We start from the raw sequence: 23,575 nt of genomic DNA on the forward strand, positions 1-23,575 counted from the left end.
CCCAGCGTGATTTACTATCTTGACCATTGTATGTGTACAGTTTAATAGTGTTAATTATACTCACATTACTGTGTAGCCAATCTCCAGAATGCTTCCTTATGAACAACTGAAACTCTGTACCCCTTAAATATCTCCCCATTTCCCTCACTCTGTAGTTCTTGGGAACCACCATTTTACTTTCTGTCTCTATGAATTTGAGTACTCTAGGTTCCTCATATTAGTGGAATCATACAGTATTTTTCTTTTCGATACTTAGTATTTCACTTAGCAGGCTGGCCTCTGGGTTTATTCATGTTGTGTATATGTTGTTCAAATTTCCGTTCTTTTAAAGACGGAATAATAATCCATTGTATAGACAGACCACAGTTTGCTTATCTGTTCATCTGCCAGTGAACATGGGTTGCTTTCATCTTCTGGGCATTGTGAATAATGCTGCTATGAACACGGGTGTACAAATATGTCTTTGAGACTCTGCTTTCAATTCTTTTGGGTATATACCCACAAGTGCAATGGTTGGATCATCTGCTTTTTTTTTTTTTTAATTATTTGAGGAACTTTCATCCTGTTTTCCACAGCGGCTACACCATTTTATATTTTCAGCAACAGTACTTGAGGGGTTCAGTTTCTTCACATACTCTCCAAGGCTTGTTATCTTTCTTCTTTCTTTTATTTTTATGATAGCTATCCTAATGGGTGTGGCCCGACATCTTGTTGAAGTTTTGATTTTCATTTCCCTAATGATTAATGCTGTTGAGCATCTTTCATTGCTCATTGGTCATTTGCACATATGACCAATGTCTAAGTCCTTTGTCCATTTTTGAGTCAGGTCTTCTGTTGTTGAGTTATAGGAGTTCTCTGTATGTTCTAGATATTAATCCCTTATCAGATATATTTTGTGTCCGACTCTTTGCGACCCCATAGACTATATAGTCCATGGAATTCTCCAGGCCAGAATACTGGAGTGGGTAGCTTTTCTCTTCTCCAAGGGATCTTCCCAAACCAGGGATCAAATATAAATATTTTCTTCCATTCTATGGTTTGCCTTTTTACTCTGTTGATAATATCTTTTGATGCACACACTTAAAATTTTTTCATGAAGTCTAATTTGTTAATTTTTCTTTAACTATGCTTTGGTGTAATTTTCAAGAAATCTTCGTGAAATGCAATGTTCTGAAGTTTTGTTCTATGTCTTCTTCAAAGAGGTTTATAGGTTTAGGTCTTACATTTATGTCTTTGATCCAAACTGAGTCAAACTTTTATATGGCATTTATAAGAGTCCAAATTCATTGTTTACATTTGGACATTCAGTTTTCCCGGCACCATTTGCTGAAAGGACTGTCCCTTTTGAATATTCTTTGCACCTTTGCCAAAAATAACTTGACCATATATGTGAAGTCTATCTCTTTTAATTTGAAAATTTTATTTAAATGTGGTGTGGCAAATATGTATGGGAGTATTGATATGATAGGAGCTACTCCTATCAGAAGCCAGAAATGCTTTTTGTTCTTGTTGTTTAGAGCTAAGTTGTGTCTGACTCTTGTTGTTTAGAACTAAGTGTGTCTAAGTTGTGTCTACTCAAAGGACTGTAGCCCACCAGACTTCTCTGTCCATGGGATTTCCCAGGCAAGAATACTGGAGTGGGTAGCCATTCCCTTCTCCAGGGGATCTTCCTGACCCTGGGAACCTGAGTCTCTGCATTGCAGGTAGATTCTTTACCATCGGAGCTACCAGAGAAATGCTTTTAGGTGAATTAAAAAATGTATATATATTTTTGTTCATAATACAAATCCTGGTGACATTTTGCTCAATCTGCCATTACATCTATAGCTTAATTTGGGGGCAAAATCAAGAATGTCAGAGTGTTAAATCTCCCTATGCATGAGGCTGTATGCATCTTCAGTTATTTTATTCTAGTCTAGATGTATATTTCTAACTGTAGCAGAGAAAACACCACACCCCTTGTCAATCCCGTAAGTGCACCGTGTACCCTCACTTGGTTCATAGTATCCATGTAGGTTGAGTGCCAAACACAGGGCAGCTGATCACAGTGAGAGAAGCCAGAAAGTTGTCCCGTAACCTTTATGACATGCAGTTAAGAGCCAGACAATTAACAGGGGTCACTGAGTTCTTAGTGAGTCAGTTCTTATCAGGTGGCCAAAGTATTGGAGTTTCAGCTTCAACATCAGTCCTTCCAATGAACACCCAGGACTGATCTCCTTTAGGATGGACTGGTTGGATCTCCTTGCAGACTCTCAAGAGTCTTCTCCAACATCAGAGTTGAAAAGCATCAATTCTTCTGTGCTCAGCTTTCTTTATAGTCCAACTCTCACATCAATACATGACCACTGGAAAAACCATAGCCTTGACTAGACGGACCTTGGTTGACAAAGTAATGTGTCTGCTTTTTAAAATGCTGTCTAGGTTAGTCATAACTTTCCTTCCTAGGAGTAAGCGTCTTTTAATTTCATAGCTGCAGTCAAACATCTGCAGTGATTTTGGAGCCCAGAAAAATAAAGTCACTCACTGTTTTCACTGTTTCCCCATCCATTTGCCATGAAGTGATGGGACCAGATGCCATGATCTTAGTTTTGTGAATGTTGAGCTTTAAGCCAACTTTTTCACTCTCGTCTTTCACTTTCATCAAGAGGCTCTTTAGTTCTTCACTTTCTGCCATAAGGGTGGTGTCATCTGCATATCTGAGGTTATTGATATTTCTCCCAGCAACCTAGATTCCACCTTGTGCTTCCTCCAGTCCAGGTCTTGGTGGAGAGTTCTGACAAAATATCATCCACTGGAGAAGGGAATGCAAACCACTTCAGTATTCTTGCCTTGAGAACCCCATGAACAGTATGAAAAGGCAAAATGATAGGACACTGAAAGATGAACTCCACAGGTCAGTAGGCACCCAGTATGCTACTGGAGATCAGTGGAGAAATAACTCCAGAAAGAATGAAGAGATGAAGCCGAAGCAAAAACAACACCCAGTTGTAGATGGGACTGGAGATAGAAGCAAGGTCCAATGCTGTAAAGAGCAATATTGCATAGGAACCTGGAATGTTCAGTTTAGTTCGGTTCAGTCACTCAGTCGTGTCCGAATCTTTGCAACCCCATGAACTGCAGCACACCAGGCCTCCCTTTCCATCACCAACTCCGGGAGTCCACCCAAACCCATGTCCGTCGAGTCGGTGATGCCATCCAACCATCTCATCCTCTGTCATCCCCTTCTCATCCTGCCTTCAAACTTTCCCAGCATCTCCTTTCCAGTGAGTCAGCTCTTCGCATCAGGTGGCCAAAGTATTGGAGTTTCAGCTTCAACATCAGTCCTTCAGTCCTACCAAAGAACACCCAGGACTGATCTCCTTTAAGATTGACTGGTTGGATCTCCTTGCAGTCCAAGGGACTCTCAAGAGTCTTCTCCAACACCACAGTTCAAAAGCATCAATTCTTGGGTGGCCTTACATGGCATAGCTTAGTTTTCATTGAGTTAGACAAGGCTGTGATCCATGTGATTAGATTGGAGATAATCTCGAGAGGAGATTCTCCATGTCCCCCACCTTCAAGGTAAGGAGCAGCGGCTGGACTTAGCTGGAGCAGCCATGAAGAGACACCCCATGTCCAAGTTAAGAGATACCCCAGTAAGATGGTAGGCACTGAGAGAGGGCATCAGCGGGCAGACAGACTGAAACCACAATCACAGAAACTAACCAATCTAATCACTGACACTTTAGATAACAGCAATTCTAATTCCATGAAGTGCAAATAAAATTAACCAACTCTTTAGCTCTCTTCCTCAAGGATCCCTCCAGATATTTGGATGTTTGACAGCTGTCCCAATAGACTTTTCCCTGAACATTGCAAGAGGTGTCTCAGTGTTGAACAGGACAAAATGGACAGCGAGCATCCCCTATCCGCTAAGAGAAAGCTGTCATGGCAATGTCATGTATTAATATCTCCCTAGAGGTGCTCTGAGTTCACCCATGAATAGGGAGAAAGAGTTTAAAGAGTTCTCAGATAAGGTCACATTCAGCAGAGGTTCTGGGTTGGGGCTGGGGCAGAGGGGACTCCTCAGCATTCAGTCCAGCCCCAGAGAACACGGTTAGCAGAGAAATAGGAGGTGACCAAGGGAATGCGCAGGCACAGCCTTGCTTTGGGTCTTGGATGAAGAACAAGAGAGTGAACTAGAATGCTCCCCAGAGGAAGCAGCAGGTCAGAGGAGTTTTTCCAAGATAAGGGGGAGTGATCTTTCTTTGGGTGAAACCAGAGGTGATGAAACATGGGCATAGATTTATCTTGTAATGATTAATGTTCAGAGGGCTCAGCGCCTCCAATGACATGCTATTTTGCTCAAGTGACTTGATCATAAGGTAAATGAAACAAATATAGGAGGCAAAGCCTGATCAGTAAGTCAGTTTCTTCTGGTTTATGCAGAGATGGCCCTGGGACTGCAGCTTTGCTGGCAGGTGCTGGCTGGACTCCTGCTCTGTCTGTGTGTCGGGTAGTGGGCCGAGGCTGGGGAGGTGCTGGTGGTCCCAATGGAGGGCAGCCACTGGCTCAGCAGGCGGGAGGCCGTGCGGGAGCTCCATGCCAGGGGTCACCAGGCAGTGGTCCTGTCTCTGGAGGTCAATGTTCACATCAAGGCAGTGGACTTTTTCACCATGAAAACCTATGCCATTCCGTATATCCAGGACGATTTTAATTACTTCCTGATGGGCAGTTTTAATATGTTTTTTGAAAGAGTGCATTTTCTAACACTGTTTTGGAAAACTATGACAGCTACGAAAAATCTGTCTTTGGCTTTTGAAAGGTCTTGTGAGGCACTGTTGTATAACAAGGACCTGATCAGAGACCTGAATGCCAGTTCCTTTGATGTGGTTTTAACGGACCCTGTTTATCCCTGTGGGGCAGTGCTGGCTAAGTACCTGTCCATTCCTGCTGTGTTTTTCTTGCGTTTTATTCCCTGTGACTTAGATGCTGAGGGCACAGCATGCCCAAACCCTTTCTCTTATGTTCCTACGTTGTTAACAAGGAATTCAGACCACATGACATTCTTCCAGAGGGTCAAGAACATGCTCTACCCTCTGAGCCTGAAGTACCTTTGCCATTTTTCTTTCACTCCTTATGCACGTATGGCCTCTGAGCTGCTTCAGAGAGACGTGTCGCTGGGGGAGATTTTTGGCTCTGCATCTGTGTGGCTGTTCAGAGGAGACTTTGTGATGGACTACCCACGGCCGATCGTGCCCAACATGGTGTTCATTGGGGGTTTCAACTGTGGCAACAGGAAACCATTATCTCAGGTCTGTATTGCTGCTTTTGTTCAATCAGTGTTTCAAGTGGAACACATTATTTTCAACGAAAAAATTAAAAAAAATTTTATGCCATGCTTCACATCTTATGGGATCCTAGTTCACCCACCAGAGATTTAACCCAAGCCCTTGGCAGTAAACGCTTGGAGTCCTAACCACTGGACAACCAGGGAATTCCCAAGTGAAATATATTTTTAGGAAACAACTTACTTCCAGCTTCTTTCTTATCTACTGTTCTTTCTAAAGAGTCTAATCTTCAAATTCCTTCTAGCAGTCTTTGGTGACATAAGCTGTTAAAATGCCTCCAGTAGTGTAGTAAAAGTTTGTGATGGTCTTTGAGAGGGTTTCCCTATTAGTTCAGCTGGTAAAGAATCCACCTGCAATGCAGGAGACTCCAGTTTGATTCCTGGGTCAGGAAGATCTGATGGACAAGGGATAGGCTACCCGCCCTAGTATTCTGGGGCTTCCCTGGTAGATCAGATGGTAAAGAATCTGCCTGCAATGTGGGAGACCTGGGTTTGATCCCTGGCTTGGGAATACCTTCTGGAGAAGGGAACAGCCACCCACTTCAGTATTCTGGCCTGGAGATGTCCAGGGACAGGCTACAGGCTACAGTCCTGACAGTCCATAGGGTGCAAACAGTTGGACATGACTGAGCTAATTTCACTTTCCTTTCACTTTGAGAAGAATGAGTGGCAGAGATTACGTTCAGTAACAGGTTGACAGGAAACGGTGTAATTCAACCATGATTATCCCTTGTAAAGGTACTGTTGTAATTGTTGTGCAACTTTCTTCAGCTTAGTAGGAGCACAGAACTTGAGCTATGAATCCATCCATAAGGGATTTTACATTGAAGTGTTCAAATGAAGGATGAGAGAACTGGCGAAGTATATTTACTGACCTGATAATTCTTAGTGGTTTTGTCTTGGAAGGGATTGAAGTGTGACCACGGGAAACCTAACACCCAGAGGAAATAAGTTTCAGAGAGGTCAAATAAATTAAGTGGAAATGAAATAATACTGGACAGAGAAGCTGGGCTCTCTATGATCAGAGAAAGGAATAATAGATCCAGCTTTTCCGAGATGAAGCTGTGCTGACCGAAAGTCTTCTGACCAGGAGTTGGTGTCTGGAGAAAAATGTGGGGCTGTACAGAGCTAGATTGGGCTTTTTAGTGGCTTAGCTGGTAAAGAATCCACCTGCAATGTGGGAGACCTGGGTTTGATCTCAAGGTTGGGAAGATCCCTGGGAGAAGGGAAAGGCTACCCACTCCAGTTTTCTGGCCTGGGGAATTCCATGGACTGAGAAAAGAAGAGAAGCTAAAGGAAAAGGAGAAAAGGAAAGATATATCCATCTGAATGCTGAGTTTCAAAGAATAGCAAGGAGAGATAAGAAAGGCTTCCGCAGTGATCAATGCAAAGAAATAGAGGAAAAGAATAGAATGGGAAAGACTAAAGATCTCTTCAAGAAAATTAGAGATACCAAGGGAACATTTCATGCAAAGATGGGCTCAATAAAGGGCAGAAATGGTATGGACCTAACAGAAGCAGAAGATATTAAGAAAAGGTGGCAAGAATACACAGAAGTACTATACAAAAAAGATCTTAATCACCCAGATAACCACGATGGTATGATCACTCACCTAGAGCCAGACATTCTGGAATGTGAAGTCAAGTGGGCCTTAGGGAAGCATCACTACGAACAAAGCTAGTGGAGGTGATGGAATTCCAGGTGAGCTATTTCAAATCCTGAAAGATGATGCTGTGAAAGTGCTGCATTCAATATGACAACAAATTTGGAAAACTCAGCAGTGGCCACAGGACTGGAAAAGGTTAGTTTTCATTCCAATTCCAAAGAAAGGCAATGCCAAAGAATGCTCAAACTACCGCACAATTGCACTCATCTCACATGCTAGTAAAGTAATGCTCAAAATTCTCCAAGCCAGGCTTCAACATTACGTGAACCATGAATTTCCAGATGTTCAAGCTGGTTTTAGAAAAGGCAGAGGAACCAGAGATCAAATTGTCAACATCCGCTGGATCATTGAAAAAGCAAGAAAGTTCCAGAAAAACATCTATTTCTGCTTTATTGCCTACGCCAAAGACTTTGACTGTGTGAATCACAATGAACTATGGAAAACTCTTCAAGAGATGGGAATACCAGACCACCTGACCTGCCTCTTGAGAAATCTGTATGCAGGTCAAGAAGCAACAGTTAGGACTGGACATGGAACAACAGACTGGTTCCAAATAGGGAAAGGAGTGCGTCAAGGCTGTATATTGTCACCCTACTCATTTAACTTAGGTGCAGAGTACATCATGAGAAATGCTGGGCTGGATGAAGCACAAGCTAGAATCAAGATTGCCGGGAGAAATATCAATAACCTGAGATATGCAGATGACACCACCCTTATGACAGAAAACAAAGAGGAACTGAAGAGCCTCTTGATGAAAATGAAAGAAGAGAGTGAAAAAGTTGGCTTAAAACTCAACATTCAGAAAACTAAGATAATGGCATCTAGCCCCATCACTTCATGGCAAATGGATGGGGAAGCAATGGAAACAGTGAGAGACTTTATTTTGGGGGGCTCCACAAATTTGTGGTGGCTGCAGCCATGATATTAAAAGATGCTTGCTTCTTGGAAGAAAAGCTATGATCAACCTAGATAGCATATTAAAAAGCAGAGACATTACTTTGTCAACAAAGGTCTGTCTAGTCAAACTATGGTATTTGGAGTAGTCATGTATGGATGTGAGAGTTGGACTGTGAAGAAGGCTGAGCACCAGAGAATTGATGCTTTTGAACTGTGGTGTTGGAGAAGACTCTTGAGAGTCCCTTGGACAGCTAGGAGATCCAACCAGTCAATCCTAAAGAAAATCAGTCCTGAATATTCATTGGAAGGACTGATGCTGAAGCTGAAACTCCAATACTTTGGCCACCTGATGCGAAGAGCTGACTCATTTGAAAAGACCCTGATGCTGGGAAAGACTGAAGGCACGAGAAAGTGATGACAGAGAATGAGATGGTTGGATGACACCACCAACTCAATGAACATGGGTTTGGGTGGACTCCAGGAGTTGGTAATGGACAGGGAGGCCTGGCGTGCTGTGGTTCATGGGGTCGCAAAGAGTTGGACACGACTGAGTGACTGAACTGATCTGAACTGATATATGCACAAGAGGGTGCTCAGTGAGAGAGAGCACTGGGCAGCACAGGGAGCCCGCCCTTATCATCCCCAGGGTGGACAGGATACGGAGATGTCGTGTCCTGCTGAGTGCATGTGGGCATCAGTCTCTGTAGCAGGGCTACCTCATGGGCCCAAGATACAATCTGTGGCACAGGCCCCACATGAGAAGGCTCCCACAAATTCAGGAGCCCCTCAGTTCAGAAGAATTTGTCCTTATTAGGACTTAGGTCTGTAAATGACCTTGGAGAAAAATCTGAACGCAGAGCATACGGTGTACTAGGGGTCCAGATTCACGTACACGCCAGGTCCTAAGTAGAGCAGTGGAAGATTGACACCATCCGCATCATAAGAGAAATCCAGAGAGCCTTCTGTGAGGCCAGGAGAGTGCTCGCTCCTGTCCTAGGGTGAGCTGACATTGGGGGCTGGCCCTCTCTGACCCCAGTGTGTCATTGCTAAGGGTTATTGTCATTGCTAAGCCCAGTGATACTTTAGATTACAGTCGCTATTATTCCATGAAGTAGATACAGAATTGTCCAACAGCCATTCTACTGCAGATGTTTCTATATGTGACATCTGCTCCAATCAAAAGACTCTCCCCCGAAACATTGCAGTAGGTGTCCCAGGGTGGACCAGGAGAAAAATTGACAGCCAGTGTCCCCTCCCTACTGAGAGAAAGCTGTCTTAGGAATATCATGTATTTCCCTGGATGTACTCCAAATTCACCAGTGAATTGGGGTAAAAGAGTTTAAAGAGTTCTCAGATAAGGTCAAAATCAGCAGAGGATCTGGGTGGGGATTGGGGCGCAGGTAACTGCTTAGAGTTCAGTCCAGCCCAACAGAACTTGATTAGCAGAGAGGTCGGAGGTGACCAAGGGATCCTGCTGACACAGCCTTGCTCTGGGTCTTGGATGAAGAGCGAGCGAATGAACTAGAATGCCCCCCAGAGCAAGCAGCAGGGTCATCGGAGTTTTTCCAAGATAAGGCGGAGGGATCTTTTCCACAAGGTGTAACCAGAGGTGATGAAAAAAAGGCATAGATTTACCTTATAATGATTAATGTATAGAGGGCACACTGCCTTCCAATGACATGCAATTTGCTTAAGTGACTTGATAAAATAAAGATAAGGGGACAAATATAGGCAGCACAGCCCTACCAGAGACTCAGTGGCTTCTGGTTTGTGTGGAGATGGCCCTGGGACTGCAGCTTTGGTGGCAGGTGCTGGCTGGCCTCCTGCTCTGTGTGTGCGTCAGGCAATGGGCCGAGGCTGGGAAGGTGCTGGTGGCCCCCATGGAGGGCAGCCACTGGCTCAGCATGCGGGAGGTTGTGCGAGAGCTCCATGCCAGAGGTCACCAGGCAGTGGTCGTTGCTCCGGAGGTCAATGTGCGCATCAAGGCAGAGGACTTTTTCATCAAGAAAACCTACGCCATTCCGTACACCCAGGACGATTTTAATTACTTCATGATGGGCCGATTTAATCTGTTTTTTGAAAGAGTGAATTTTCTAACACTGTTTTGGAAAACTGCTGAAGCTACAAAAAATACATCTGTAGTCTTTGCAAGGTCTTGTGAGGCACTGTTGTATAACAAGGACCTAATCAGAGACCTGAATGCCAGTTCCTTCGATGTGGTTTTAACGGACCCTGTTTACCCGTGTGGGGCAGTGCTGGCTAAGTACCTGTCCATTCCTGCTGTGTTTTTCTTGCGTTTTATTCCCTGTGACTTAGATGCTGAGGGCACAGCATGCCCAAACCCTTTCTCTTATGTTCCTACGTTGTTAACAAGGAATTCAGACCACATGACATTCTTCCAGAGGGTCAAGAACATGCTCTACCCTCTGAGCCTGAAGTACCTTTGCCATTTTTCTTTCACTCCTTATGCACGTATGGCCTCTGAGCTGCTTCAGAGAGACGTGTCGCTGGGGGAGATTTTTGGCTCTGCATCTGTGTGGCTGTTCAGAGGAGACTTTGTGATGGACTACCCACGGCCGATCATGCCCAACATGGTGTTCATTGGGGGCATCAACTGTGCCAACAGGAAACCATTATCTCAGGTGTGTACTGCTGCCTTTATTCAATCAGTGTTTCAAGTGGAACATATTATTTTTAAAGAAAAAATTAAGAAAAATTTATATGCCTTGCCACGCATCTTGTGGGATCCTAGTTCACCCACCAGGGATTGAACTCAAGCCCTTGGCAGTGAATGCTTGAAATCCGAACCACTGGGCCACCAGAGAATTCCCTAGTGAAATATATATTTTTTAAAACAACTTACTTTCAGGTTCTTTCTTATCTGCTGATCTTTCTAAAGATTTCTAACTTTCAATCTCCTTCTAGCAATCTTTGGTGAGATAAGTTGTTGAAGTATGTCCAGTAGTGTAGTAAAAGTTTGTAATAGTCGTTGAGAGGAATAAGAGGCAGAGGTAATGGCAATAATAGGTTGATAAGAAATGGTGTGACTCAACCATGATTGTCCTTTGTAAAGGTACTGTTATAACTGTGTGAAATTTTATCCAGATGAGTAGAAGCAGAGAACTTGAGCTGTGAATCCACCCATCAGGGATTTTTCATTGAGGTGTTCAACTGAAGGATGAGAGAACTGGCCTGATAATCCTTAGCAGTTTTGTCTTGGAAGAGATTGAGGTATGATCACAGGAGACCTGACACCCAAAGGAAACAGAAATTTCAGAGAGGTCAGATATATTAAGTGGAAGTGAGACAATGCTGGATAGAGAATTTGGGCTCTCTGTGATCAGAGAAAGGAGTGATAGACTCAGCTTTTCAGAGATGGAGCTGTGCTGACTGGAAGTCTTCTGACTAGGTGTTGGTGTCTGGAGAAAAACGTGGTGTCATATAGTGTTGGATTGCATGTCATGTAAATCTTCAAACGGGACACTGGGGTCATCAAAGGCTAGTGGTGGGGGCTGGAGAGGAGGTAAAGCTGAGCCTAAGAGCACAGTGATGGTGGCGACTGTGATGCTGAGAACTGAGTCTCAAAGAGGAAGCATTCTGACCACATCATCAAACTTACCCCAGCCCAGTCCGCCCTACCCCAAGTTTCCATTATGGGAATTACTGCTTTCCTCATAGTTTCAGAGTCTTCTTATGCTAACCCTGAATATTTGGGTTTAATTGAAATAAGACTCTTGGGGGCAGTTGCTTCTTAATCCACCGAGTTAATCATGATTTTGCCCATCTATGACACATGCAGTGAATTTATATTAACTTTCACGACTTTTGGTCTCAATGTTTTTGTTGTTTTTCATTTTTTGTTGAATCTTTTTATACTAATTGAACTCCGTTACAATAATTAGACTGTTGCTATTTTCTATTTCTTCCTGGTTCAGCTTTAGGAGATTGTGCATTTCTAGGAATCTGTCCATGTCTGCTACTTGTTCATTTTTTGGTTTATTGTTGTTCACAATAAGATCTTATGATCCTTTACATTTTTGTGGTGTTGGTTGTGCCTTCTCTGTTTCATTTCTGATTTGATTTATTTTGACTGTCTCTCTTTTTCTCCAGATAAATCTGGATGAAGTTTCAGAAAATTGAGGTGTATCAATTTTCTTTATTTTTTTCAAAAAAATAGCTCTTCATTTCATTTAGCTTTTATATTTCAGCTCTTATTTGTATTTTTTTCTGTATACTGTCTTGGATTTCATATATTCTTTTATTTACTTTTGGTATAAGGTTAGGTTATTTATTTGAGATTTCTCTTATTTCTGGATGTACACTTGTATTGCTATAAACCTCCTTCTTAGAACTGCTTTTGTTGTTTCCCACAGATTTTGGATTATTGAGTTTTTATTTTCATTTGTTTCCAAGTATTCTTAATTTCCTTTTTGATTTCTTCAGTGACCTATTGGTTGTTTGTTGTACATTGGTTAGCTTCCATGTGTTTGTGTTTTTGAAGTTTTTTTCTTTGTAGTTGAATTTTGGTTTCATAACATCATGGTTGGAAAATGTGCTTGATATGATCTCAGTCTTCTTAAATTTGCTGTGACTTGTTTTGTGGCCTTACATGTGATCTGTCCTAGGGGACGTTCCATGTTCCCTTGAAAAGAATGTGTATACTGCTGCTTTTGGATGGAATGGTCTATGTATATCAATTAAATCTAAGTGATCTAAAGGGTTGTTTAAGGCCAGTGTTCCCTTACTGATTTTCTATCTGAATGATGTGTCTATTCAGAGAAGGCAATGGCACCCCACTCCAGTACTCTTGCCTGGAAAATCCCATGGATGGAGGAGCCTGGTGGGCTGCAGTCCATGGGGTCACGAAGAGTCGGACACAACTGAGGGACTTCACTTTCACTTTTCACTTTCACTTTCACTTTTCACTTTCATGCATTGGAGAAGGAAATGGCAACCCACTCCAGTATTCTTGCCTGGAGAATCCCAGGGACGGGGGAGCCTGGTGGGTTGCCCTCTATGGGGTCGCACAGAGTTGGACATGACTGAAGCAACTTTGCAGCAGCAGCAGATGTGTCTATTAATGTATGTGGAATTTTAAAGTACACTAATATGGTTGTTTGCTGTCAACTTCTCTTTTTATGTCTGTTAATACTTGCGTTTTGTATTCAAGTGCTCCTATGTTGTGGCCGTATCTGTCTATATATATATACCTAATGGTGACACACTGGTTGCTGGGTCCTGGAGTGTCTTGCTGTGGGCCTGGGGGCTGGACCTGGTGTCAGCATGCTGGAGGGTAGACTGTGGCCCAGAGTTTCCTGGGCTGATGCTAGTGCACTAGTAGATGATTCCACATCCTGGGCCCCCTGGAGGACAGGGCCAGGTCCTGGGACTTCTGGTGGATGAGTCTATGTCCCAGGTAGCTGGGATCTCAGCAAGTCTTAAGACAGTTATCCTGTTAGTGAACCAGTTTGTATCTCCACTCAACTATCTCCTGTACTTGAGGCAACATAGTACTGGTGTTGACAGGCTGATGGGTGGGGCTGGGTCCTAAGGCTAATATGCCATAGGTATGATTCAAAAGTGGCACTTGCCAGTGCAGTGTTTTGGGGTAAAATGTAGCTCCCCAAAAAGGCTACGGTCAGTATCTATAGCCCCAGGATGGTCTCTATTTGCCTTCTGCCTCTCTGGGATGCTCTTCTAAATCAGCATGTGGGTCTGATCCAGGCTCCTTTCAGAATATTGTTTATTCCCTGGGTCCTAGAGTGTGTGAGATTTTGTGTGCACCCTTTGAAAGTTGAGTCTCTATATCCTACAGTTCCTTGACGCTCCTGAAAGTAAAAGCAAGCCCCACTGGCTTTCCACCCCCAGTGTTCTGGGCACTCTTCTTCCTGGTTCTGGACCCCAAGCTGGGAGGCTCAGTGTGGGTTCATAGGCTTCACTCCTTAGGGAGAGCCTCAGCAATTATAATTATCCTCTATATGTGGATCATCTGCCCAGGTGTATTGGTCTTGATTATACTGTGCCTCCTCCACTCCCACACATCATGTTGTGGTTTCTTATTTATATATTTTGTTGTAGAAGACCTTTTCTGCTAGCCTTCAGGTCTTTCTTACCAAAATTTGCTCTATTAATTGTAATATTGGTGTGTCTATGGGAGGAAGTGAGTTCAAGGTCATCCCAGTCTGACATCTTAGACTCATTCTCCAAATAAAATTATTAATGAGAGATCTTATATTAAAAAAATCATAGTAACCTCTCAAAAGTAATGTCTTTTATACATACAGCACATATCACTTTGGGCTATCCACATTTCAAGTGCTCAATAGTCAAGTGAAGTTAGTGGCTACTGTGTCAGACAGTCTATGATCAACATTTGTAAATGTTCCATCCCTGGGAGGGAAGATCCCTTGGAGGAGACCACAGCAACTCACCCCAGTATTCTTGCCTGAAGAATCCCATGGACAGAGAAGCCTGGCAGGCTACAGTCTATGGGGTTGCAAAGAATCGGACACAAGTGAAGTGACTTAGTGTGTGCACACACACACACACACACGTTTCATAGATAAGCCCAAAGATGTACATTTTCAACTTTTTTATTAAAGAAAGCTCAATGTACCCAATTCTGAAAATGATGTCTTAAAATATATCTTCATTTAACTGAATTTTGCTCAATTTGCTTTTGGAATTTTTAATAGTTTTTCCTTTAAACATATAACTGCTAGATTGTTGCACAGAGGTTTATGACTGCTGTGTTTTCCTCATAAAATTTGCTTTCTAACAATGTTAAATTGTGATAAAATACCTCTAACATAAGATTTGCTCTGTTAACCATTTCCAAGTGTACTGTTTAGTAGTATTGATTACAGTCATATTGTTGTACAACCAGTCTCCAGAACTCTTCATCTTGAAAACCTGGAACTGTATCCCCCTAAACAACATCTCTGCAGTTTCCCCCACTCCGTAGTCCATACTCCACCACTTTACTTCCTGTCCCTATAAATTTGACTACTCTAGGTACCTCATATTAGTGGAGCCATATAATATTTTCATTTTTGATACTGACATATTTCCATTAGTATCTTGTCCTCTAGGTTCAATCATGCTGTCATATATGTTGTCAGAATTTCCTTCCTTTTTAAGGCCAAATAATATTCCATTGTATAGCTAGACCAAATTTGTTATCCGTTTATCTGCCAATGAAATGGGTTGCTCTCCCTCCTATAGTTGTGCATAATGCTGCTTTGAATATGGATGTACAAATGCCTTTTTGAGACTTTTTTCAATGTTTTTTTCCTGTGTGTACCTAGAAGTGGAATGGATGGATCACCTGGTATTTCTGGTTTTAATTTCTTGAGGAGCTGCCATACTGTTTCCACAGTGGCTACACCCTTTACCTTCCCATCACCGTTACACAGACGGGATGCACATTACGTTGTACATGACACATTGCATGTCACACGTGTACATTTCACTGATGTGCAAGTGCTACACCCTTTACACTCCCATCACCGTAACTTTCCCAGTACATGAGGGCTCTAATTTTTCCACATTTGCTTCAAGACCTGTTTTCTGTTGTTGTTTTTTTTTAATGATCAGTTGCCTAATGGTGTAAGGTGATATCTGATTTCCCTAATGATTAATGATATTGAGCATCTTTTCATTGCTCATTAGTCATCCGCACACATTCTCTCAAGAAATGTCTAAGTCGTTTGTCCATTTTTGAATCAAGTCTTTTTGTTATTGTTGAGTTATAGGCGTTCTCTATATTTTCTGGATATATTAATCCCTTATCAGATATATGATTTGTAAATACTTTCTTCTATTCTGTGATTTGCCTTTGTACTCTGTTGATAATATCTTTTAATACTTGTACTTAAAAATTTTCAAAGTCCCAATGTGTTATTTTTTTATTAGCTATGTAATTTTAAAGAAAGCTTCACCAAACACAAGATGGTGAACTTTTGTCATATGTCTTTGTCTTTTTATAGTGTTTGGTCTTACATTTATGTCTTTGATCCATTTTGAGTTCAACTTTTATATGTCATTTGTAAGTGTCCAAATTCATTGTTTACATTCAGACATCTAGTTTTACAAGCACCGTTTGTTGAAAAGAGCTTCTCTATTGAATATTCTTTGCAATTTGCCAAAAATAACTTACCATATATATGAAGTCTATCTCTTTTAACTTGAAAAATTTATTGAAACATTGGATGACACATATGTTTGGTAGTATTGGTCTGATAGGAACTACTCCTATCAGAAGCCACACATGCTTCTAGGTGAGTTGAAAAAAATTTTTCTTATAATATTACAAACCCCAGTGACATTGTACTTGGTCTGTCACTACATGTGTAGCTTAGTTCAGTTCAGTTCAGTCATTTAGTCGTGTCTGACTCTTTGTGACCCCATGAATCGCAGCACACCAGGCCTCCCTGTCCATCACCATCTCCCGGCGTTCACTCAGACTCACGTCCATCGAGTCCGTGATGCCATCCAGCCATCTCATCCTGGGTCGTCCCCTTCTCCTCCTGCCTCCAATCCCTCCCAGCATCAGAGTCTTTTCCAACGAGTCAACTCTTCGCATGAGGTGGCCAAAGTACTGGAGCTTCAGCTTTACCATCATTCCTTCCAAAGAAATCCCAGGGTTGATCTCCTTCAGAATGGACTGGTTGGATCTCCTTGCAGTCCAAGGGACTCTCAAGAGTCTTCTTCAACACCACAGTTCAAACGCATTAATTTTTCAGCGCTCAGCCTTCTTCATAGTCCAACTCTCACATCCATACATGACCACAGGAAAAACCATAGCCTTGACTAGACGGACCTTAGTCGGCAAAGTAATGTCTCTGCTTTTCAATATACTATCTAGGTTGGTCATAACTTTTCTTCCAAGCAGTAAGCGTCTTTTAATTTCATGGCTGCAATCACCATCTGCAGTGATTTTGGAGCCCCCAAAAATAAAGTCTGACACTGTTTCCACTGTTTCCCCATCTATTTGCCATGAAGTGATGGGACCGGATGCCATGGGGCAAAATTAAGAGTGTTAGAGTGTTAATCTTCCCATGCACAATGTTGCATACTTCTTCGTTTATTTTATCCTAGTCTAGATTTATATCCCTACCTATAGCAGAGAAAACACCACCACCATTTCCAATCCCTAAGTGAACTGTGTTTCCTTACTAAGCTTATGGTATCTGTGTTAGGGCTTTCCTTGTGGCTGAGCTGGTAAAGAATCCACCTGCAATGCAGGAGACCTGGGTTCGATCCCTGGGTTGGGAAGATCCCCTGGAGAAGGGAAAGGCTACCCACTCCAGTATTCTGGCCTAGAGAATTCCATGGATTGTATAGTCCATGGGGTCGCAAGGAGTCGGAAACGACTGAGCGACTTTCACTCACTCACTCACTCATCTGTGTTAGGTTCCGTGGCAAACACAGGGCAGCTAATACAGTGAGGGAAGCCAGAACATTGATCAGATACTTGCAAACAGGTGTCCACTGCAATCAGAACCAGACGATTAACAGGGGCCAGTGAGTTCTTAGCAGAATGAAGGGGAACAGACTGGGCTATGCTGCTTCTGCTACCAGATAGGGAGCCACTAGATTCTCCGGTGAAAAGAAACTGAATCAGTAGCTTCTCTTGCTAATGACAGTGATAGCAGCTTCAGCAGCAACAAACATGAAGTCCCACCTTTCCAGCTATCCTCCTTCCTTCTCTCACATGCCTTTCTACCCTGAAGGTAGGACATGAGCAGCCTTGATCCTGCACTCTCAAGAAATTCTTCATGGCTGTTTATAGAAGTTAATGGGGGACAGAAATGATAGGAGTATACAGGGAATAGAGGGCTGAAACTGAGCATTGTGTAAAACATACCATTATGTTACTGGGACAGAATGAAGATACAGAAAAAGAGAGCATAGATATTGATGTGGGAGATCCTGGAACCTGGACTCAAGGCCTCTGAAGATGGTTAAGGCAAACATCCTGGCACAGTGGCAGCCTGTGTGATCCAGGAGGCATATTGGTGTGCATGCATTTTCTCAGTGGTGAAATGTGTTATCAACATGGATCCCAAATGGGGGAAAACTTTCTTCCAAAGGAAAGTGTCAGCCTGGTAGGTCGTGTGGCTGAGGGCAGGATGTCACTTTGGCAGAAGCCATGGATACAGAAGAGGGTGCTCATTTCAAGGGAGAGCTGGGCAGCCCTGGAAGCCCTACCCCATCATCCCCAGGGTAGATGTGGCACGGAGATGTCACATCCTGCTGACTACACGTGGACATCTGTCTCGGTAGCAGGGCAGGCCTCATTGGCCCAAGACATAAACAGTTCCACAGGCCCCACCTCAAACTGGTCCCACAAATTCTGGAGCACCTCTGATCTGGGGGAATCTGTCCTTATCAGGACTTAGGTCTGTAACTGACCTTGGAGAAAAATCTGAACATAAACTATTAGTTCAGTTCAGTCACTCAATCATGTCTGACTCTGCAACCCCATGGACTGCAGCATGCCAGACTTCCCTGTCCATCACTAACTCCCAGAGCTTACTCAAATTCATGTCCATCGCGTCGGCGGTGCCATCCAACCATCTCATCCTCTGTCATCCCCTTCTCCTCCCACCTTCAATCTTTCCCAGCATCAGGGTCTTTTCCAGCGGGTCAGTTCTTTGCATCAGGTGGCCAAATGTAGTTTTAATAGACCCTGTTTACCCCTGCAGGGCAGTGCTGGCTAAGTACCTGTCCATTACCGCTGTGTACTTTTTGCGTTACATTCCCTGTGGCTTAGATGTTGAGGGCACAGCATGCCCGAACCCTTTCTCATATGTTCCCAGGTTGTTAACAAGGAATTCAGACCACATGACATTCCTCCAAAGAGTCAAGAATATGCTCTACCTTCTGGCCCTGAAGCACATTTGCCAGGCTGCTTTCACTCCTTATGCACGTATGGCCTCTGAGCTTCTTCAGAGAGAGGTGTCACTGGGGGAGGTTCTTGCCTCTGGAACCATGTGGCTGTTCAGAGGAGACTTTGTGGTGGACTACCTGCGGCCAATCATGCCCAGCATGGTGTTCATTGGGGGCATCAACGGTGCCAACAGGAAACCGTTATCTCAGGTGTGTACTGCTGCTGTTGTTCAATCAGTGTTCCCAGTGGAGCACATGTTTTTAATTTAAAAAATAAAAAAAAAATCTTTGGTCAAGCCACATAGTGTATTGGATCCTAGTTTCCTAACCAAGGATTGAACCTGGGCCCTTGGCAGTGATGGTGTGCAGTCCTGAATACCTGATTGCCAGGGTATTCCCAAGTAGAACATATTTAAAAACAAACAAACTTATTTCTAGTTGCTTAATTATGTATTGACCTTTCTCAAGACTTCTACCTCTCATTCTCCTTCTAACAGTCTTTGGTGAGATAAATTGTTAAAGTACTTCCAGTCATGTAGAAAATGCTTGTGATGGTCTTTGAGAGGCCTGAGAGGCAGAGGTAAGGGTCCATAATAGGGTTGACAAGCAATGGTGTGATTCCACCATGGCTGTCCTCTTGTAAAGGTACTGTTGTAACAGTTGTGTGATTCTCTCAATCTCAATAGCAACAGAGAACTTGAACTGTTCATCTGAGTGATTCAGGGAAGTGAGACCATGTCAGAGAGAGAAGTAGGGGTTTCTGATCAGAGAAAGAAGTAACTGCGTCCAAGTTTTCAAGATGGAGCTGTGCTGACCACAGGTCTTCTGACCGGGAGTTGGAGTCTGGAGAAAAATGTGGGGGCATACAGAATTGAATGGCATGTCAGACAGGTCCAGCTTGGGACACTGAGGTCATCAAAGGCTAGAGGTGGGGGCTGGAAGGAGGTAAAACTGAGCCTATGAATGCAGTGAAGGTGGGGGCAGTGATGCTGAGAACTGTGTCAAAGATGATGAATTTGACCACATCAACAAACACACATATGTATATGTTCCATAGGTAGACCTTAAGATGTATATTTTCAATTTTTATGTTAAAAAAAGCTCAGTGTGCCTAATTCTGAAAATGATTTCTGAAAATATTTTCCCATTTAACCAGATTTTTCTCAATTTGCATTTGGAATTTTTGTTTTCATTTTAGACATATACCTGCTGGATTGTTGCACACAGGCTTATGACTGCTGTGTTTTCTTCATAAAATTTACTTTTCAACATTGTTTAATTTTGGAAAAGTATCCCTAACATAGGATTTAACATCTTAACCACTTTAAGTATATAGTTTAATAGAGTGAATTACACTCACACCGTTAAGCAACCAGTGTCCTAAACTCTTCATCTTGAAAAACTGAAGCCATGTACCCCTTAAACAACATCTCCTCATTTCCCTCCATTCCATAGTGTCTAGCTGCCACCATTTTACTTTTTGTTCTCTATGAGTTTGACTGCTCTGTGTACCTCATATTAGTGAAGTCATACAGTTTTTATCTTTTTCATATTGCCTTATTTCATTTAGCATCATACTATCTAGGTTCCCAGGTAGCTCAGCTGGTAAAGAATCTGCCTGCAGTGCGGGAGACCTGGGTTCGATCCCTGGGTTGGGAAGATCCCCTGGAGAAGGGAAAGGCTACCCACTTCAGAATTCTGGCCTGGAGAATTCCATGGACTGTATAGTCCATGGGGTCCCAGAGAGTCAGACACTACTGAGCGACTTTCACTCTCCTTTCCTCTAGGTTCAACAATGTAGTCAGAATTTCCTTCTTTTTAAAGACTGCATAGTATTCCATTTTACAGATAGAGCACATTTGGCTTATCTATTCATCTGCCAATGAACATGGGTTGCTTTTACCTTCTGCTGTGGTGAATAATGCTGCTATGAACCTGGTTGTACAAATACCTCTTGAGACCATGCTTTCAATTCTTTTGGGTATATACCCAGAAGAGGAATGGCTGGATCATTTGGTATTTCTATTATTTATTTTTGGGGGGGCTGGATATATTTTCAACAGTGGCTGCACCATTTTACACTCCCACTAACAGTACACCAGGGTTTCATTTTCTCCACATCCTCTTCAAGACTTGTTTTCTGGGTGTTGGCTTTCATTTTTACGATAGTCATCCTAATGGTGTGAGGTGACTTTTCATTGTCGTTTTAAAATTTTTTATTTTATTTTTAATTGGAGGATAATTGCTTTACAATATTGGGTGGTTTCTGCCATACCTCCACAGGAATCAGCCATTTGTTGCTCAGTTGTGACCCAATCTTTGGGACTCCATGGACAGCAGCACACCAGGCTCCCCTGTTCTTCACCACCTGCTGGAGCGTGCCCAAGTTCATGTCCATTGAGTCGGTGATGCCATCCAACCATCTCATCCTCTGTCGTCCCCTTCTCCTCTGGCCCTCAGTCTTTCCCAGCATCGGGGTCTTTTCCAATGAGTTGGCTTTTCAAGTGGACAAAGTATTGGAGCTTCAGCTTCAGCATTAGTCTTTCCAATGAATATTCAGAACTGATTTCCTCTAGGATTGACTGGTTTGATCTACTTGTAGTACAAGAAACTCTCACTAGCCTTCTCCGACACCACTGTTGAAAAGCATCAATTCTCTGGTGCTCAGTCTTCTTTATGGTCCAACTCTCACATCCATATATGACTACTGGAAAAACCATAGCTTTGACTAGATGGACCTTTGTCAGCAAAGTAACGTCTCTACTTTTTAATATGCTGTCTAGGTTTGTCATAACTTTTCTTCCAAGGAGCAAGCGTCCTTAATTTCCTGGCGGCAGTCACCATCTGCAGTGATTTTGGAACACAAGGAAACAGGGCAGAGGTGACTCTTCAGCGTTCAGTCCAGCCCCAGGGGTACGAGGTTAGCAGAGAGGTAGGAGGTGACCAAGGGAATGGGCAGACACAGTCTTGCTTTGGGTCTTGGATGAACAAGAGAGGGAACTAGAATGTTCTCCAGAGACAGCAACAGAGTCAGAGGAGATTTTCCAAGGTAAGGGGGTATGATCTTTCCCTGGGTGAAATCAGAGGTGATGAAACACAGGCATAGTCTTATCCTGTAATGATTAATGTTCGGAGGGCACACTGGCTTCCAATGACATGCCATTTTGCTTAAGTGATTTGATGATAAGATAAGATAAGGGAACAAATATAGGTGGCAGAGCCCCACCAGAGACGGAGCACCTTCTGGTTTGTGCGGAGATGGCCCTGGGACTGCAGCTTCGGTGCTGGCTGGACTCCTGCTCTGTGTGTGCGTCAGGCGATGGGCCGAGGCTGGGAAGGTGCTGGTGGTCCCCACGGAGGGCAGCCACCGGCTCAGCATGCGGGAGGCCGTGCGGGAGCTCCACGCCAGGGGTGCCAAGCAGTGGTCGTTGCTCCGGAGGTGAACCTGCACGTCAAGGCAGAGAACTTTTTCACCACGAAAACCTCCGCCGTTCCCTACGCACAGGACAATTTTGATTCCTTTGTGAAGACTCACGTATGTCTACTGTTTAAAAAAGTACATTTTGTAACAATGTTTCTGGAAACTATAGCATCTTTGAAAAATGTGTCTTTGCTCTTTGCAAGGTCTTGTGAGGCACTGTTGTATAACAAGGACTTGATCAGAGACCTGAATGCCAGTTCCTTCGATGTGGTTTTAACGGACCCTATTTACCCCTGTGGGGCAGTGCTGGCTAAATACCTGTCCATTCCTGCTGTGGTTTTTTTTTTTTGCATTCTGTTCCCTGTGACTTAGATGCTGAGGACACAGCGTGCCCAGACCCTTTCTCTTATGTTCCTCAGTTATTAACAATGAATCCAGACCACATGACATTCTTCCAAAGGGTCAAGAACATGCTCTATGCTCTGGCCCTGAAGTACATTTGCCTGGTTTCTCTCACTCCTTTTGCATGTATGGCCTCTGAGCTTCTTCAGAGAGAGGTGTCACTGGGGGAGATTCTTGCCTCTGGAACCATGTGGCTGTTCAGAGGAGACTTTGTGGTGGACTATCCGTGGCTGATCATGCCCAACATGGTGTTCATTGGGGGCATCAACTGTGCCAACAGGAAACCGTTATCTCAGGTGTGTACTGCTGCTGTTGTTCAATCAGTGTTCCCAGTGGAGCACAATCTTCATAAAAAAATTTAAAAAACTTTTTCACCACATTGCAACCCCAGGCTGTTGCAGTGAAATGGCAGGTCCTAATTACTAGACTGACATGGAATTGCCAAGTGAAACATATTTTTAAAAAACAACCTACTTGCATGTGCTTACTTATCTACTGATCTTTCTAAAGATTTCTACCTCTCATTCTCCTTCAAATGCTCTTCAGTGAGATAAATTGTTAAACTGCTCCAGGAGGGTAGTATAGATTTGTGATGATCTTTGAGAGGATTGAGAGGCAGGGTTGAGGGTCCATATTTGGTCTGAGAAAGAATTGTGTGGGTCAACTATGACTGCCTTTTTGTAAAGACACTGTTGTGATGGTCATGCAGTTTTCTCAATCTAGTAGGAGCCAAGAGCTTGAGCTGTGAATCCATCCATCATGGGTTTTTGCTTGAGGCTGTTCAATAGGAAAAGGAAAGAACTGGCAAACTGCATTTATTGTCCTGATAGTTTATCGTGATTTTGTCTTGGAAAGATCTCAGGTGTGGTCGCTGGAAATCTAAACACTGAAAGGAAGTGGAAGTTTCAGAGAGGTTGAATGAATTAAGTGGAAGTGAGACAATACTGCAGACAGAAGTTGGGCTCT

At 43.1% G+C, this 23,575-nt stretch overlaps 2 protein-coding genes and 1 pseudogene across 2 annotated transcripts; all 3 read left to right on the forward strand.

Annotated features, from left to right (window-relative positions):
* The first annotated feature begins 3,638 nt into the window (after window positions 1–3,638).
* Window positions 3,639–6,272, forward strand: LOC120856476 (UDP-glucuronosyltransferase 1A3-like). Its single transcript, XM_040231814.1, has one exon. It carries the CDS (start codon window positions 4,533–4,535, stop codon window positions 5,421–5,423), a length of 891 nt encoding a protein of 296 aa, XP_040087748.1. The 5' UTR covers window positions 3,639–4,532; the 3' UTR covers window positions 5,424–6,272.
* A 2,133-nt stretch (window positions 6,273–8,405) lies between these two features.
* LOC120856614 (UDP-glucuronosyltransferase 1A3-like) lies at window positions 8,406–19,615 on the forward strand. Its single transcript, XM_040231957.1, has 3 exons — window positions 8,406–10,633; window positions 18,903–18,996; window positions 19,607–19,615. Exons 1-3 carry the CDS (start codon window positions 9,672–9,674, stop codon window positions 19,613–19,615), a joined length of 1,065 nt encoding a protein of 354 aa, XP_040087891.1. The 5' UTR covers window positions 8,406–9,671.
* Window positions 19,616–22,044: 2,429 nt separating this feature from the next.
* Window positions 22,045–23,361, forward strand: LOC120856475 (annotated as a pseudogene).
* The last annotated feature ends 214 nt before the right edge of the window (window positions 23,362–23,575 follow it).

The sequence above is a fragment of the Oryx dammah genome, unplaced genomic scaffold (genome assembly GCF_014754425.2).
Source record: "Oryx dammah isolate SB20612 unplaced genomic scaffold, SCBI_Odam_1.1 HiC_scaffold_28, whole genome shotgun sequence".
NCBI classification, from domain to species: domain Eukaryota; kingdom Metazoa; phylum Chordata; class Mammalia; order Artiodactyla; family Bovidae; genus Oryx; species Oryx dammah.

What these genes read in the sequence shown, in the direction of transcription:
- LOC120856476 (XM_040231814.1), top strand. Translation starts at nt 4,533, where the DNA reads ATGGAGGGCAGCCACTGGCTCAGCAGGCGGGAGGCCGTGCGGGAGCTC.
- LOC120856614 (XM_040231957.1), top strand. Translation starts at nt 9,672, where the DNA reads ATGGCCCTGGGACTGCAGCTTTGGTGGCAGGTGCTGGCTGGCCTCCTG. An exon ending in TATGCCTTGCCACGCATCTT is followed by an intron (nt 10,634 to 18,902) that starts GTGGGATCCTAG and finishes GTGGCTGTTCAG; the next exon opens with AGGAGACTTTGTGGTGGACT.